The 18,250-nt window shown below is 45.1% G+C and overlaps 1 protein-coding gene and 1 long non-coding RNA gene across 2 annotated transcripts in view; one reads left to right on the top strand and one right to left on the bottom strand.

Annotated features, from left to right (window-relative positions):
* Window positions 1-18,250, bottom strand: part of LOC309493358 — a 171,389-nt gene that overhangs the window by 1,591 nt on the left and 151,548 nt on the right. The window lies entirely within an intron of this gene.
* LOC309493199 (Fc receptor-like protein 5) overlaps window positions 1-18,250 on the top strand; it is a 100,393-nt gene that overhangs the window by 5,615 nt on the left and 76,528 nt on the right. The window contains exons 2-5 of the mRNA XM_082162328.1: window positions 12,097-12,132; window positions 12,258-12,530; window positions 17,566-17,823; window positions 17,897-18,187. Coding sequence (XP_082018454.1) covers window positions 12,097-12,132; window positions 12,258-12,530; window positions 17,566-17,823; window positions 17,897-18,187 — 858 coding nt within the window. The remainder of the gene's footprint in view (window positions 1-12,096; window positions 12,133-12,257; window positions 12,531-17,565; window positions 17,824-17,896; window positions 18,188-18,250) is intronic.

Here is an 18,250-nt window from a genome sequence, read left to right as displayed (position 1 = left end):
ATGTCCACCTTTATATCAGACCATTTCTTTTTATGGTCATTTAGGGTAGACGGTGTACAGTTGAGACACCTTAAATAACTTGTGTTCGCAGCAAGCACAAGTTGTGATTTTTGCTGTGCGAGCGTATTAGAGTCCTCTTTGATCGTGGGAAATTTGAACAACGGACGCATCTCCGATCCGAAGATATCGGGGAAAGTTTTTTTTTTTCCTAAGATATGATGTTCACTTCACCATGCACTCTCCACAATGAATAGCTTTTTATCCCTATATGACTGTTAAACATAACTGGTATCACCACAAACGTTATTCTGTGCCCTAAAAACGGACATATTTCATGGTACTGTGTCATGCAAGGTAATTGCAAAATCTAGAGAAATGTGCGAGGTGGCCAGCGGGGGATTGTTGAGACACATATCTACTGTACCCCCGATAGAGTTCTATTAGGAAACACACTGTTTAGTTGTTCAGTGTGATGATAACAGGTTAAACGTCGTAATTAGCCAGCATAGGACGCAAATTAAAATAAAATTAGATATTTGTGATATTTAAACTGTGTATTATTAAGAAATATTGTTAATATCTTGTTCCTGCTTTATACATTTTAACCAGTGCTAATTTAAATAAAATGAATGAATATAAATGGATGAATAAAAAAAATGTTGCCCAATTGTTATTTTCTTTATTTGTCTTTATTTTTTATTATTTACAATGAATGGTTAGTTACCTTTACATCATTAAAAATGGGTGTCTCAACTGTACCATGCACTGTCTCAACTGTACCACATATTGGTACAGTTGAGACAAAGTTGAGACAAAAAGCACCTTATTTTTATGATCTAATTGTGGAAAATATAAACTACTTGTAGGAATTATTGATTGATAATATCTTAGTCTACAAGCTAATGAAATGTCATGTGGCATGTCATGTGGAAATTCACTTCTTTTCAGTGTCTATTTTTGTGTGGAAAATCAAAACGCAAAAAGTGTCTCAACTGTACTACTCTACAGTGCGACTTTCAGATCCCACCGGCATCAGCCAAACTCTCCCACTCATATTTTTTCCTTTTGTTATTAATTCCGGAGGACAAAGTTCCAAATAATTTTTTTTTTTTTTCGTTTCTACCTCCGATAGTAGCACCTCCTCCAATTCACTTTCTGTAAAGTTTCGTTTCTTGCCGCCATTTTATTACTGTTTTCTTTTGCCAAAGTGGACTCATTACCATATTTAAATTAATTTAATTAAGGGAGGAGACTGGGTGGGGCGTTGTGCTCGTGCATGTGCGCTCAATTTTACGTTAACTGGGATGTACAAAGAGAATATGCGTGGGATCCTTCGTACGCAGAGATTCATACATCTGGTTTTTTTTGTGCGTACGCACATTTACAGCTTTGTCCGTACGCAATGTTTTAGTATGAATTCAACGCAAGTCTTTGTACATGAGGCCCCTGGACACAATTCTAGCAGTGATTTTTCTCAGAGGCACCGTCTCTGGGAAACGAGTAGCAGTACACATGATTGTTAGTAGATACTGATATCCACTCTTAGACCGTGGAAGAGGACCGACGCAATCAATGATTACTTTCTCAAAAGGCTCACCCATGGCAGGTATGGGGTACAACGGTGCAGGTGGAATTACCTGGTTTGGTTTACCACTCACCTGGCAGACATGACACGATTTACAATACCGTCGCACATCACGCTTCAGCCCTGGCCAGAAAAAGTGACGAAGAACGCGGCCGAATGTTTTAGTCACACCTAAATGACCAGAAACACCATCATGCGCGACACTCAGAATAGCACGTCTGTTTCCAGACGGCATAACGATTTGCTCAATGTCATTCCATTCATTACTTTTCTGAGGTCTCCACCTCCGCATAAGTAAGCCGTCTCTGATGAAATAGGTCGGACTCTCGCTTGCACGGTCTGAAACCCGTGCAAGCGGAAGGGGTGGTGGTGGCGCAGTGGATAAGACACATGCCTTTGGTGTGAGAGACCCGGGTTCGAATCCACTGTGAGACACCAATGTGTCCCTGAGCAAGACACTTAACCCCTAGTTGCTCCAGAGGCGTGCGACCTCTGACATATATAGCAATTGTAAGTCGCTTCGGATATAAGCGTCAGCTAAAAAAAATGAATAAATGTAAATGAAACAGATTGAACTGCATTAAAACATGAAACAAGAGAGGGGTCTTTTTGTTGAGCATCAACAAGTTTCTCTAACGACAACGAGACATCTGATTGTTTTTTCTCTCTTTTCTCCTCGGTCACCATAGGCACAGGTCTACTGCGGCACTGAGTGAAATCGGGTTCGAAAAGCCTCTCACACTCTGCAGGGTGAGCGACGAAACTGTCACACAGGTTGACGTCACTAGGAGGCGCTGCACCCTTCAACCTCTGAGTCTGCGACCTAGTGACGACACTAGCGGGAAAAACCTCTGGGAATTTTTGTGCGCACTCATCGGGGCTCTTTTGAATGAGCGGCACAGCCACTACCTCGGGTGGAACATCGCCACGGTTCCACACGTTTCCACCTGCTAGGTCATTGCCAAGGAGAAACGTGACACCGGGGATTGGCAAAGAGTCTTGAACACCAACAACCACATCACCACACACCAAATCTGAATCAAGACGCACGCAATGTAACGGCACATCAAGAAAACCCATCTCGATTCCTCGAACAAGGACACTACTACCAGTTGCAGTCTTTTCAGACAACGGCACCAAGCCGCGAAGGAGTAAAGACTGTGCAGCTCCCGTATCACGCAAGATGCGCACAGCGACAGCCTCCTCACCAGGCACAGATACGGTCCCATTCGTCAGAAAGGGCTCGTACATGGACTGGGGTTTCTCTGATTTTAATGCTGCACGAAGGACAGGCGACATTTTCTTCGAAGAACTAACGAGACCCATTGGTTTCGTGGACTGTTTTTTTTTTTATATTAAACAGTCCGCCACAACATGCCCGGGCTTTTTACAATAAAAACAGTGTCTGTCTTCTTGCTTTACTGCATTCTTTTTCGTGTCTATATCAGTGGTCGTAGAGGGGTTAACTCTCAAGCGAAAACGTTCCCTGGCAATGTTATGCGTTAAGACATATTCGTCAGCAAGTATAGCAGCTTCAGAAATAGACTCGGCCTTCTGCTCAGCTAAATAGGTTGCCACAGCGGTTGGCAGGCAGTTCTTAAATTCTTCTAAAAGAATTAGTTCACGCAATTTCTCCTGACTATCAACACGCTGTGATGAGCACCAACGATCAAACAGGGCTGCTTTATCTCGACCAAATTCAACAAAAGTTTGACGCTCCGTTTTTTTAAAGTTCCTAAACTTCTGTCGGTATGCTTCAGGGACCAGCTGATAGCACCTCAGAACTGACGCTTTCACAACATCATAGTCACCGCTCTGCTCCACTGTTAGCGACGAGTAAACCTCCTGCGCCCGTCCCACTAAAACGCATTGCAGGAGGAATGCCCATGCAGTTTTCGGCCAATTTAAATTAGTCGCGACACGCTCAAAGTGGGGAAAATATTTTTCCACATCTCTTTCCACAAAAGGGGGCACAAGTCGGATGTGGCGAGTGACATCAAATGAATTAGGGTCAGAAGGAGCGACACCTTCCCTCTGAGCCGCGATTTCTAACTTTCTCAACGCGAGTCGGTTTTCAAGTTCATGCTTACGTGCCTGTGCTTGCATGCGCTCACGGTCGAACTCAATTTCCTTCTCTCTGATACCTAACTCTCTTAACCGAATCTGCAGCTGTAACGCTTCTGTAGACACGGAGGATTGTTTCTCTACAGGCAGAATGCCCTTACTAACCAAAGCAGCTTGTAAGACGGTCTTGATTGTATCTTTGGTGCGCTTTTCAGCAGAAGTGAGCTCAACCTCGTAAGTTGCAGCCAAATTCAGTAACTGCTCTTTCGAAAATTTCAAAAATAACTCGATAGAGGGTTCTTTAACGAATACTTCCTCTGTTGCCATTTTAACGCGTAATTTTTAAAGAGCTTGTTAACGTTTAATTTTAAAGGTAAAGACAGTTAAAGCGCGCACAAAATTTAAATTACAAAAACTACAAATAAACACTCACCAAAGCAGTTTAACTGCGACAAAGCTACGAGGTAGCGAATATCTAAAGTGGTCAAACGAAAAGCACAATATAGGCTACAAACGACCACGAATTTTAATGTCCACCCACAAATTAATCAATACGCTAGTACAATCAGAATTCCAGCGCTCACTAAATAGGCGATATGCCACAAATTATCACAAGCTATACAACTAAACTAAAAGGTATTCTGATAGGCAAAAATGTTGTCCCACTTCTCTAACTAACTATACACAAAACCAAAACAAAATCCTAAATACCTACGCAATCTTCAGTGGCTTACTCAGCTCGAGGCATCTCCTACGTGCCCCCTCCTGAGATATCCACCAAAATAAAATAAACGTCAACTAAACAAAGGAACAGACAATCATAATTGCTCACCAGAACACTCACCAAAATGTTGTAGCCTTCAAAAGTTCCGCAATTCACACTAAAGTCCGACTTAATCAAAATTATTAATCTCGGACGAGCCCCCAATATGTTACGGGCGGACGGACACCACCCCTAACATAAATGGAGAGACGCACACAGAACAGCTCGTGTCCAACATAAGGGGTATGTTTATTTAGTAGGTTGTTCAGAAACAGAGGCAGTAATACTGAGGCGGAACGCTTTTGTTTCCCGGGGTGGACTCCTAACGCTTCAACGACAGCACGGCAGTGCATAGACTCCTGGCTCAGGCTCTGTGTGCCTCCAGGTGTGCTTCCGGAAAGCTTTTGTAGCTTCAGTATACGGCTGCGCTCAGGTGTGGCTCATCTGTAATTAAGAGCAGGGGAAACTCAAACACATAATTAGAACACAGCGGAGCTGAGGGACGTAACACTTACGCTACGGGTAAAGTCATCTTTTCTCGAGATATGAAGCAAAAAAAATTATCCTTAATTTTTATATCTTGTCAACGCAGTGCGGCAGCAAGCAGACCTAGAGCAGGCAATCTAGCGTGCTCATAGGCTGCTCTGCGGCAACTGCAGCAGCCTATCACTGAGCCCTTGGCGTGACGTCACGCCCAATGAGCGCGAGCAGCGCGCCTACGCGTCACGGCCCGAGGCGGGGCGTGGCAGAGGGTATAAATATGGGCTGAGAGGCTGCTTTCACTGGTTTTTGTCGCAGAAGCGAGTGAGCTCGTGGCGCGAGCACGGCGGGTTACGCAATACTCGTTCCCTCTCTAGAGAGAACAGAGGTTACGTTAGGTAACCGAGTACGTTCTCTTACGAGAGGTTCTCTCGTATTGCGTAAGTTTAGCTTACGCTACGGGAACTCCCTTGTCAACGCCGTGCGCGCCCGGCATCCACTGAATGAGTCCCAGGGAAGCCCGGGGAACACGAGAGTGTGAGCCAGGCGGCCAATGATATGGCTAGCGCAAGTACATAAGCACATAGTAGGGGGAACAGAACGGCGCGGCCGGTCTGACTAACCAACCCTTATATTGTACAGCTCAACCAGGAGGGCTAAATCAAACAGCAGTAGCCCGCGCACAGAAGTGGGCCGGCCTACGCGAGATTTAGACTGATAAAAGTTTAGCCTGCAGGGCGGGAACTTCTAGATTGTAAAATCTAACAAATGTAGACGGGGAGGCCCAGCCCGCCGCCGTACAAATGTCATGAATAGAAATTCCGCTAGTCCAAGCCCATGACGAGGCCATGCCTCTAGTAGAGTGGGCTCTAATACCCAAAGGGCATTGCAGGTCTTTAGACGCATAAGCAGCTGCAATAGCGTCCACTATCCATCTGGACAGAGTGTGTTTCGAGGCGGCGAGACCCTTGGTGCGCCCACCAAACGAAACGAAAAGCTGCTCCGAGCGCCTCATGGCGGCGGAGCGCGTAATGTAATTTCTCAGCGCTCTGACAGGGCAAAGGAGATTACTGTCAACTTCGCTGCCGGTAGCCGGCAAAGCTGAGAGAGAAATGACCTGTGCTCTGAAGGGTGTGCCCAACACTTTGGGGACATAACCGTGTCTCGGTTTGAGAATGACTTTAGAGTCATTAGGTCCGAACTCGAGACATGCCGCGTTAACTGATAACGCATGGAGGTCACCCACACGTTTGACTGAAGACAGGGCTATCAGAAAAACGGTTTTGAGCGTGAGGTATTTCATATCCACAGTTTCCATGGGTTCAAAGGGATGCGCTTTCATGGCCTCTAAGACCAGGGAAAGATCCCAAATAGGAACCGAGGGGGGTCGCGGGGGGTTCATCCTCCTAGCTCCTCTAAGGAAGCGGATAATGAACTCATTCCTCCCTAATGCGCGGCCCAGCGCCGAGTCGGAAAAAGCTGATATGGCCGCAACATATACTTTGAGCGTGGAGGGGGACCTGCCCATGTCCAACAGCTCTTGGAGGAAACAAAGCACACGCGACACCTCACATGTTTGTGGATCCAGCCCTTGGGCGGTGCACCATTTATTAAACACAGACCATTTAGATGTGTAGAGCCGTCTCGTAGAGGGAGCTCTAGACTGTGTGATCGTGTTCACAACCCCTATTGGCAAGTCAACGGGTATCCGTTGACTATCCATACATGCAGAGACCAGCGCTCTGGATGAGGATGCCAGATCGAGCCGCGGGCTTGAGAGAGAAGGTCTCTTCTCACCGGTATCGGCCAGGGGGGTGTGTCCGCCAGCCGTATTAGATCTGGGAACCACGTTTGATTCTCCCAATACGGGGCTATGAGGAGCACCGTGTGGCGCGCTTCCCTGATTCTCCCGATGACTTGTGGCAGCAGAGAGACAGGGGGAAAAGCGTAAAGCGGGCCGCTGGGCCAGGTTTGGGCCAGCGCGTCCTCGCTCTTGGAAAAGAACCGTGGGCAGTGCGGGTTGTCTTTTGACGCAAAGAGGTCGACTTCCGCTCTGCCGAAACGGCGCCACAGTGACTGGACTGTTTGGGGATGCAAAGACCACTCCCCCAGGGGAACATTGTCCCTGGACAGTCTGTCTGGACCCTCGTTCAGGAGACCCGGCACATGCGCGGCTCTCAGCGAGCGCAGTGAGTGCTGAGCCCACACAAGGAGGCGTTCCGCCAGGGCGCAGAGTGTTTTGGATCTGACACCGCCCTGACGGTTCACATAGGCTACCACTGACATGTTGTCCGTGCGGACTAGTACATGGTGGCCCTGTAGGTATGGGAGGAAGTGCTTGAGCGCTTTCTCGACCGCCAGCATCTCTAGACAGTTTATATGAAGGTGACTCTCCTGGTCTGACCAAGGGCCATAGACCGGTCTGCCCTCTAATAGCGCTCCCCAACCTAGGTTGGACGCATCTGTCGAGACAACTTTCCGGTGCGAGACAACTCCCATCGTCACTCCCGTGCCATACCATTCGGCTGCTAGCCAGGGCTGCAGGGCTGAAACACAGCCATGATCCACTCTGACTCGTAAGCGGCCGGCCGTCCAGGCTCGGTGAGGCACTCGCGCTTTCAGCCAGCGTTGAAGCGGGCGCATGCGCAGTAAGCCCAGCTGGAGCACTGCTGCAGCTGAGGCCATATGCCCCAGGACTCGCTGGAATGTCCTCAGCGGAACCTGACTGCCCGTCTGGAAAGACGCGGCGAGATGTCGAATGCGGCGCGCGCGCTGCTCTGACAATCTGGCCGTCATAGCCACCGAGTCCAGTTCTATTCCGAGAAAGGAAGTCGACTGGCGGGGCAGTAATGAGCTCTTGGTCCAGTTGACCGAGAGACCCAAGCATTCCAGATGGCTGAGAAGCGCTGTTCTGTGAGACAAAAGCTCTGCCTCTGACTGCGCGAGGACTAGCCAGTCGTCCAGATAATTCAGTATCCGCATTCCTTGTCTCCTCAGGGGAGAGAGAGCCGCGTCCATGCACTTCGTAATGTACGGGGTGCTAAAGATAGACCGAACGGCAGGACGGTGTACTGATATACCCGACCGTCGAAGGCGAATCTCAAGAATGGCCTGTGACGGGGTATTATCTGAATCTGAAAATATGCGTCATTTAGATGGAGAGAGATGAACCAGTCTCCCGGGCGAATTTGCGCAAGGATTTGTCTGGTTGTGATCATTTTGAACGGCCGTCTCATGAGAGCTTTGTTCAAATGTCTCAGATCTAAAATAGGTCTCAGCGCTCCGTCCTTCTTGGGTACGAGGAAGTAACGGCTGTAAAGCCCGACTCGCTCAGAGAAGGATAAACCTGTTCTATAGCCCCTTTGCGCAGCAGCTTCGTTATTTCTGCTTGAAGCAGGTGCGCTGCTTCTAAAGTCACTTTTGTCTCCGTCTGCGCTAGAAAGCGCGGGGGGCGACGAGCGAATTGAAGCGAATAGCCGTGTTATATAGTATTCAGCACCCATTCTGACACGCCCTGAATAGCTTCCCATGCTTTTGCACGCATAGCTAGGGGTCGAATGGTCTCTGGGTTCAGATCGCCGCGCTGAGCGGGATGGGGAACCTGTATCAGAGAGGATGGGGCGGCGACGCGCCGCCAGTGCTCGAACACGGGGGCTGGAAAACAGTGCTGACTGGCTGTACAGCATATGATGGCTCGATCGCTACGGATGGAGCGAGTTTTGCTGCTAAACACCCCTGGCGCGAGAGCGGCGTGGGGGTTGTCATGTCTGAAAGTGGGTGCGCGTGCTCGTGAGCGGGCGCAGAGTTTACACTTATAACACGGCCAGTGTTTGGGAGCTTTGTAACCCGAGGTAACTGAGTGGCAGAGCAAGCAGCGGGTAGTTGTGAGCACAGGGTTGTGGGCACATTTACTACACTTGGTACTCGAGCGTGTGTCCGCTTTATGAGAGTGCGCTCTGAGCGTGTTACCATGGGGATAGTGTTTGTGTGTAGTGGTGAGCACATTTTCTACACTTATGACACCTTCGGCCAGAGCCGGAATGTTTGTGAGCTTTGGAGGATCTGCAACCCGGTGTAACTGTGTAACAGAGCGGGCAGTGGGTAGGTGTGGGCACAGAATTGTGGGCACATTCTCTACGCTTAGCACTCGAGCGGCGCATGCCCGCTATGAGAGTGCGCTCTGTGAGCGTTACCGGGGAGACCGTGTTTGTGTGTAGCAGTGAGCACGTGGGAGTGGGCACATATTCTACACTTATAACACCATTGGCGTTATAGGAAACTGATAGAGCGAATGCTTTGATGGCTCATATGTTTAGACGCTCATAAATACTCAAGCACCATCCTGTGAGCGGGAGGGTGCGAGATGCGGGTTCACTTTCTGAATGTAAGCAGAAAAAATATATTTATCTGCCGCCAGAGTCGGATTCGAACTCGGGTCTCCCGCACGGAAGCCTAGTGTTCTGCCACTGAGCCACAGGGGCACACATAAGCTCTCAGTTAGCGCGAGTATATGACAGAGCGTCGTGTTTCGTTTCGGCGTTTGTTTGCAGGCGCGCGTGTATTAAACAGGCTCGTTTACTGCAGTATTAGTATTTCCAGCCGCCTGAACTTTAGAGGGGACTGAGAAATATGTCAGGAACGGAGTTTAGTCCGACCTGGGTGGGACTTCCTCTTTTCGCCGGTGCTCGTGACGTCCGCTCTGATATCCCTTGAGAACGGCGCGGTTGCGCGGCTCGGACAAAGGGAGAGAGAGCGGGAAGATGTCATCATGTGCTGTGACATCGTTAGTTTGCAGACGTGCGTGTATGAAAACAGGCTCGTTTACTGCAACATAGATATTTCTAGTCGCCTGTAGCTTAGGAGGGGACTGAGAAATGGAGGTGGCCGGTAGGTGACGCGCACGACCGAGACGCGGGGTAGCTTTCTTATAACGTAAAGGAAGCCAGCCCGTGACCGCCTACTTCTGACATCCCTTGTGAGCGGCGCGTTTGCGCGGCTCGAACAGAGGGGGAGAGCGCAGGAAGGGCGAGCGTCGTCATGTTTTGCGTAGCGTTAGTTTGCAGGCGTGCGTGCATAAAAACAGGCTCGTTACTGCAATATATGTATTTCCAGTCGCCTGAGCTTAGGAGGGGACTGAGAAATATGTCAGGAATGGAGGTTAGTCCGCTAACACTCTACTCTCCTTTAGCCAGTGACGGGGGGGTAGCTTTCTTGTAACGTAAAGGAAGCTATAGCCCGAGACCGTCCGTTTCTGACATCCCTTGTGAGCGGCGCCGTTTGCGCGGCTTGACAGAGGGGTCTGACGTCATCTGCTTCGTCCCCTGAGGCGACGGCAGTGCGGGCAATGGCCGGCCGCTGCGCGTCGGTGAAGGGCGGGGGAGAAGGAGAGAGCGAGGCTCGCGGGAGGGGCTCCGGCGAGCGCTCAGCTGTCATACCCGGCTCGCTGTACGCAGCCGCCCGGGTAGAAGGCCAGGCAGAGAGCGCAATCACAAGGCGGTCTCCGTCGCTGAGCGTGGCTCTGCACGAGCACAGGATGAGCGAGGCATTTGAAACAACGTCTCGCGCTCTTTTAGATGCAAAGTGTGTCGCGGGGCGAGCACACAACACACACACATAGAGCAAATAAAGGATATATTCGCCGGATAGCGAAGCAGGCAGGGAAAGCTGAAGGCGGCGAAGGCGGCCGGCTTCCTCAGTCTGAGATCCTCGGCTTGCTGGTCGCTTGTTTCGACGGCGGCTTCCTCAGAGTCCAGCGATGCGGAGAGCTTCGCTGAAGAGACAAAAATCAGTGAAAGCAGCCTCTCAGCCCATATTTATACCCTCTGCCACGCCCCGCCTCGGGCCGTGACGCGTAGGCGCGCTGCTCGCGCTCATTGGGCGTGACGTCACGCCAAGGGCTCAGTGATAGGCTGCTGCAGTTGCCGCAGAGCAGCCTATGAGCACGCTAGATTGCCTGCTCTAGGTCTGCTTGCTGCCGCACTGCGTTGACAAGATATAAAAATTAAGGATAATTTTTTTTGCTTCATATCTCGAGAAAAGATGACTTTACCCGTAGCGTAAGCTAAACTTACGCAATACGAGAGAACCTCTCGTAAGAGAACCATCACCTATTACAGTCCAACCTTTTCAGTCCTACTATCGAACAAAAGGGACGGGTTTATGTGTCAACTGGCTGTCGGAGAGATTTGAGAGTGAGAAAGAACAGCGGGTATTGTGTATCTTGTGGAAGAGTTTCAGATATTTCAATATCGATATCTATCGGAAAATCTATATTTTTGACATAAAGCTTACTCTCGTCACGTAATCCGTGAACTCTGATTCCTGCTGCACTATGTACGAGCTTGTGTTGGATGAGCTGGATGGAATTGAAGCGACACTTATCCAACTGACTCACGAGATCTCGTCACAGTCGTAACACAAACTACAGAATGAATGAATGAGGCAATTATATAGCACTTTCATACGTACTAATGTACACCCGAAGCACTTTACAATTATCAGGGAATCTCTCCTCAACCACCACCAGTGTGAGCATCCACTTGGATGATGCGACGGCAGCCACAGTACAATGGCGCCAATGCGCCACACACACACACACACACACACACACACACGCTATAGGTGGAGAGCCAATTCAGTGGATGGGGATTATTAGGAGGACATGATTGATAAGGGCCAATGGGTGGAATGAGGCCAGGACACCAGGGTTCCACCTCTATTCTTTACGAAAAGTGCCATGGGATTTTTAATGACCACAGAGAGTCAGGACCTCGGTTTTACGTCTCATCCAAAGGACGGTGCTCTTTGACAGTAGCCTATAGTGTCCCGAAACTACGCTGTGGCGTTAGGACACACACAGACCACAGGGTGAGCACCCCCTGCTGGCCGCACTAACACCTCCTCCAGCAGCAACCTGGTTTTCTCAGGAGTCTCCCATCCAGATACTGACCATGCTCAACCCTGCTGAGCTTCAATGGTCTACAGGGTGATATGGCCAGCAGCCATATCACCCTCTATGCATATGAATGAATGTTTGTTTTACTGAAATACATTTCTGTGAATGTGGAATTTTCTTATAAATGTTTAGAATGACATGCATATGGACACCATACAAATATATGTCTTAATTTTTCAAAGCAGCATCTATAATTTGTGTTCTCTCTCTCTATTTCTCTCCCTCTTCGTTTCTTTTTGGGTTTTTTAGCGCTGACTTCAAATATCCATTCTGGACACACTCAATGTGAGTTGCATATTTGTTCTTTATAAAACAATACATGACACGTGACCATGATGACATGAGCAATACAGACATTACGTCCGACTGTACATTAACTCAATAATGTTTAACTCATTATATTCTTCCAGATAGACCAGTACCACATCTAATTGTATATCCCCAGAGATCTGTGTTCACGGGAGACACAGTAACTTTCACATGTGATCTGGGAATCTCGACTGGATGGACGTTTTCCTGGTTCATCAAGACCATGTGGATCAATTATGGCATAATAAATCATTATCAATTGATCAATGTTCAAGCCTCTGATGGAGGACATTATGGGTGTTCTGCAACCAGAATAATGTTCTACAACACAGAGTACTCAGAGTGCAGTGAAATGGTTATGTTAACAGTACAAGGTAAGCTTTTCTTTGGTTTTGTTTGTCTATACTGTTAAGTACAAATATTACAAAAATGTAGACTACCACTACTAAAGATACCCTGATCAGAGCCTGACTCCACCCACTGGCAATATTTGAAAAAGCCTTATGCACCTGAGACCCGCTTTCAATAATCATGTTCACATTAGCAGATAATGAGTTGCCATGAGAACGACTGACATCTTTAGCTTTTCATACAGATTACATACACAAAGAATATTTGCTTTCGTTTTGAATTAGATAATTTAATAGCAGAGACTTAAATTTTTATAAAGATATATTGCTTATGCCTGTGTGACTAGTATTCGCTGAGTTTTGTTTAAGTTTAGAGACGTGCTCCAGAAAAAAAGTTCACGGAGACGGAGAGGCAGACAGTATAACCTGTTTTCTTTATTTTACAAAAGTACAATGGTTTATTTTTTTTCAACTGTAAGTGGACACATCAAAAAGTAGACATTTAACAGTTTATCTGATACGCCGGCGCGTTTGTCAACCCCAGAGGATTAACTTTAGCCTAATAGGAAGGAAAAAAAATTGTGATTACAAATATATGCTCACTCACATCAAGACGCCGCTGCTGTGGTGGAGTCCATGCAGGAGGAGCAGCGTTTAGCACTGCGTCGCTTTTCAGCGCGAGCTGTGTGGAGAAGCCCATCTTACCTTAATGCTATGCTAACTAGATGCTAATATACGCTATCCTGATTGTTTTCAATACTCGCAATTCCAACTCCTGACTCACTACAGTGGGTTTGATGGAACAAGATGTTTTTATACCAGGGTCTGCTAAGGGCGTGGTGAGCTGGTGCCTGCTTATGTCACGTGGCACCACAACTTCCAATATGAAAATTCAACTGCAGTAGCAACTGTTCAACCTGAAGAGGGCAGCACTCCTATATTGTAGAATTGAAACACTTCATACCCAAATGTCAAAAAAATTACTCGAATTAATGAACAGCATTGATAAAGCCCCAGTATTACAGATCATTAACTAAAAAAAGTTGTTTTAGGGTTTAGTTACCCTTTAACATGTAATTTCAGTGGTTTTAATTCACACAAACACACACACACATACATTATTGTGGCATTAAACATACGCCATTTATCTTGTTTAACACGTTCATTTTGTCATTATTTGCTATATCCATCCAAGTAAACAATCAGACAGGTCTTATGGAAATAATATATATATATACTGTATATATATACTGTATATATATACAAGCTATGTCTGTGTGTTTATGCTGCATGAGTAATATATGCAATATATTACACATACAGTACTATATCTGATCACATATACATCTATATATTATGAGGTGTATTACTGAATACAAAATTACATAGGCTATATTATGATATATAAGTAAATATATTGTCACATATTAAATAAATAAATAAATAAATAAATAAATAAATAAATAAATAAATAAATAAATAAATAAATAAATAAATAAATAAATAAATAAATAAATAAATAAAATTCCATGGTTTGTTTGTTTTTTTATTAAAAGTTTCTCGTATCCCATTTGTGTGCGAAAAGACCTATAATTAAAGGGTTCATAAACTGCATTATTTTATTATTTTATGTTTCCTGGGGTGCACTTGCATCACTATTATGATTTTTACATCAAAATTGTAATAATTTAATAATAAAAGGCATTTTTCCTATCCTGATTTTAGCCCTCTGATTTGAATGCTCTGTTTTAATGGGCGTGTCTGCTGTGAGCATTCAGTGTAAACGCCCACTCTGCTGTAATTGGCTAACATCTTTGCATATGGAAATAGCTAAGTATTACATGTGGAATTCTCTCGAAAACGTTTAGTACATTTTTACTATTCCAGTTCTCAAGTCAAGTCACCTTTATTTATATAGCGCTTATAATACAGATTGTTTCAAAGCAGCTTTACAGTGATAACAGGAAAATAATGCAACAAAGTTTATTTCACTGTATAGCAGATCTAGAAGAAAATAGTGTCATAGTCCAGCTTACGTAAGTTCAGTGATGGTTCATTTTGTAAAGTTATTAATTTAGTTCATATATAGCCACTCTGGAGAAAACAGTGACGTCATCGTCCAGCTCAGTTCAGTTCTCACATAATGGTGTCAATGCAGGCAGATCAATAATATTGTTGAATGTTAAGTGTCCCCAACTAAGCAAGCCAAAAGCAAAAGGTTTTTGCTAACAGTGGCAAGGAACCAAAACTCTATCAGGTGGCAGAATGGAGAAAAAAAACCTTGTGAGAAACCAGGCTCAGTCGGGGGCCAGTTCTCCTTTGACCAATGAACGAACAGTGTATTATAATTCAGGGACCATTGTAGGTCAGAAGTCAGATTGGATTGGAACATTATTCAGAATATTTATCCAGTTCCATCTGGTTGAAGATCGTAGTCATCACGCCGGTATGGAGACGGGTTTGTTGAGGATCAGTGCCACTGACTGTCGTGTCTTCACATGGGAGAGTCTAGTTGACACAATCTCTACGGCGTTGTGGTCGTGTCTAGGCTCAGGTCTGATCTGGATACGGCCAGAATCCGGCTGTCTACAGTAAACCTCGGAATAAACAGAAAGATTAGTGCAGATGCCATTCTTCTTATGATGTAACAACGAGTACATTGGGTGTTATAATAAGTGCTCCCGGTTCTGGCTGACCTAGTTTATAGGTTTATGAGTCGTGGAATCGAGAGTCGGGGCGTTTGCAGTTGAAATTGAAAAAAGCAACTTTGAGCGAAAAAAGCGCCCGACGTCATCTGGGTTTTTTTTAAGCTTTTTTTTTTAGAGCACTCGTGATTAGACTGACAGGAAAGCGGACTCCCTGGTTACTTAGCAACATAAAAAACACAGCACACTGCCAGTTCTGTGTGATCGGGCCGATTGGCCGTGCTGTGTGCCTCGCGTTTTCGAACCTGAAAAACGCGTTAGGTGTGATCAGGGCTTAACTAAAGTTAAAAAAGTGAAATCATAGTCAAGGAACCCTTTAAGTCATTGGTAAATTCTAAGCACTATGATCTCCATATCTCTCTTTGAGTGGTCTGACATGTCATTTGTTGGCACAAACAAAAATGTGAGTTTGGTCTGGCACTATCTTTTGGTTTGAATAATGGAGGGTGGAGGTGGTATGTTTAGGAAACACACTCAGAAAGTACTTGGGATAAAAGCATCCACTAAACAAATAAATGTTAAAGGTCCCATTCCATGGATTATTTTTATTATTTTATAATGTTTCCAGGGGTGCCCTTATAATGTTAGTATGTTTTTTAGATCAAAAATTGTTATAATTTAGAAATAAAAGGTATATTTCCTAGCCTGATTTCATTCCCTGTTTTGAACACTCTGTTTGAAGGGGCGTGTCTGCTGTGAGACTTCAGTGTAAACGCCCTCTGCTGTGATTGGCTGACATGCTTGCATATGAAATATCTGGCATTACATGTGGAACTATCTGGAAAACTTTTACTATTACAGCTATCTGGATTAACGAATCGTGAGAATTTTTTTAAGTATTTAGATATATTCCCATCACATAAAAGGTTGCAGTGATTATGAGCATTGAGCAGATGACAGCCTGTTGATCGCGTGAAAGATCTTATCATTGCAACGCAGTTTCTGCACTCTCACTAATGATTTCACCAATGCTAACATGAGGCATATAAATAAAGTAAGAGCTTCGTTGTGCAGTGTAACAGCGTCATTGATTTCATAACGAGTTTTGGCAAGTGTCAGATAAACTCGCGCTGTGTGATTGACAGCTTGGGCGATTGGAAAGGGATTGTTCTTTGATCGCTTTCTGTATATTAATCACAGTTTAAGTAAGATTATTTTCATTCTACTAAGAGAAACGATGTGAAGAGTGATCACTACTTCCATATTAAATCACTACTTACCGCTTGCTGGAATATAGTTGAAATTGCCCCCTTCGTCAGTATGAAACGCTGAGAGAAGTCTGCTTGATATTATCCCAGGTTAGAAAAACAGTCCGTGGTGAAAAGGACAGAGCAAACTAACAACTTCGAATTAAACTTTTGCGGTATCCGATTATAGATAAACATCAACCACGTCTGTTGACATTTCGCCATCAATACGCCTGTGTTCCTGTGGGCGGAGGTTACGGTTCTAGTGACATCATTAAAGAAGGAAGTAGAGGGGTGTAGTCCAATCGAGCCGTTTTTTGTAGTCAACTTCTGTTAAATAAAATATCTCGCTTGGCATTGAACTTTGAGCTTTATAATTTTACAGATATTATTTATACTTTAACAACAACATTACACACTAACTAAAGTTTGAAACATGGGATCACATAGAACGGGACCTTTAATGCAAATCATTATTATCATTATTCGTTATTTTGGCTTTTTTCGTTGGGTGCTATTAGTAAAAGTGGAACAACACTTTTATATTTAAAAGAAAACATTTTCAGACAAACTGACAAATATGGAACATAATGCCTGTGTTTTGTTTTTTTGTTTTTTTCATTATTTATTTGTAAAGCACATTTAAAAACAACCCATGGACATGGTTGACCAAAGTTCTGAACAGAACAGAATAATCAGAACAAAGATAATACAATATAATAAAAATGCAAGAGCAATCAATACAATTACAAGCAATAGAATGAATAGTACATTGAATATAATGCAATTGAAGGTTAAGAGAGTACATAAAGGATCCACATTAAGAAAGTGTTTTTTGAGCTTTGATTTAAAAGTGGCAAATGACAAAACTGTTCTAATTGATAGTGGTAGGCTATTCCATAATTTGGGGCCTGCTACTGCAAAGGCTCGGTCACCTCGATGTTTCAGTCTCGATCTGCGCACTGCGAGCAATCCAAGGTTACTAGACCTAAGTGACCTAGGTGGGTTATGGTAGTGTATTAAGTCAGATAAGAACCCTGGTGCTAGGCTGTGTAATGATTTAACAACTAAAACTAAAATTTTAAACTCAATTCTCTGTTTGACTGGTATCCAGTTAACTTGAGAGTTGTTTGTGAGAGATACACTCAAGGTTGTTTCACTTTGTAGATAAACCGCAGCTGATTCTGACTGTAAAGCCCCAGAGTTCAGTGTTCACTGGAGACACAGTTACTCTCAGCTGTGACTTGGGAAGCTCAACTGGATGGACGTTTCACTGGTGGAAAGACTCAAACTGGGAATCCAGTGATTATGCAGGAACTAAAACAATCAGTTCTGTGAGAGTCTCTGATGGAGGAACATACGGGTGTAGAGCACAGCGAGGAAACTACTACACAGACCTCAGTCATGTTAAGATAACAGTGAGAGGTAAGGAATCTTTCTATATTTTGAGTTTTAATGACTTTCAGACATGTGAAATGTGTGTTTGCTTATTTCACAGAGAGACCCAAACCTGTAGTGAAGGTGAAGCCTGATGTTCGTGTGTTCAAAGGAGAGAGAGTCACTCTCACATGTGACATACAGGAGACAGGAGTCTGGAGGTACAGCTGGTATAAAGATCAAGATAACAGCAGAAGAACAGACCAGATCTATTACAGCACAGGACAAGACCAGATCTATATAATCACATCTGTGGATCCGTCTCATGCTGGTCTGTACAGCTGTAGAGGAACTCTGACAGAAACCCTACAGAACTCAGAGATCAGTGATGGAGTTACACTGACAGTATCAGGTGAGTGAGTTTATCTTTTCCTCACTGTGACAATCATGAGCCCACAAAGACATTAGATAACCA

This window comes from Leuciscus leuciscus (genome assembly GCF_965113295.1).
Source record: "Leuciscus leuciscus genome assembly, chromosome: 2".
Lineage (NCBI taxonomy): Eukaryota > Metazoa > Chordata > Actinopteri > Cypriniformes > Leuciscidae > Leuciscus > Leuciscus leuciscus.
This window is presented reverse-complemented; position numbering and strand designations above follow the sequence as displayed.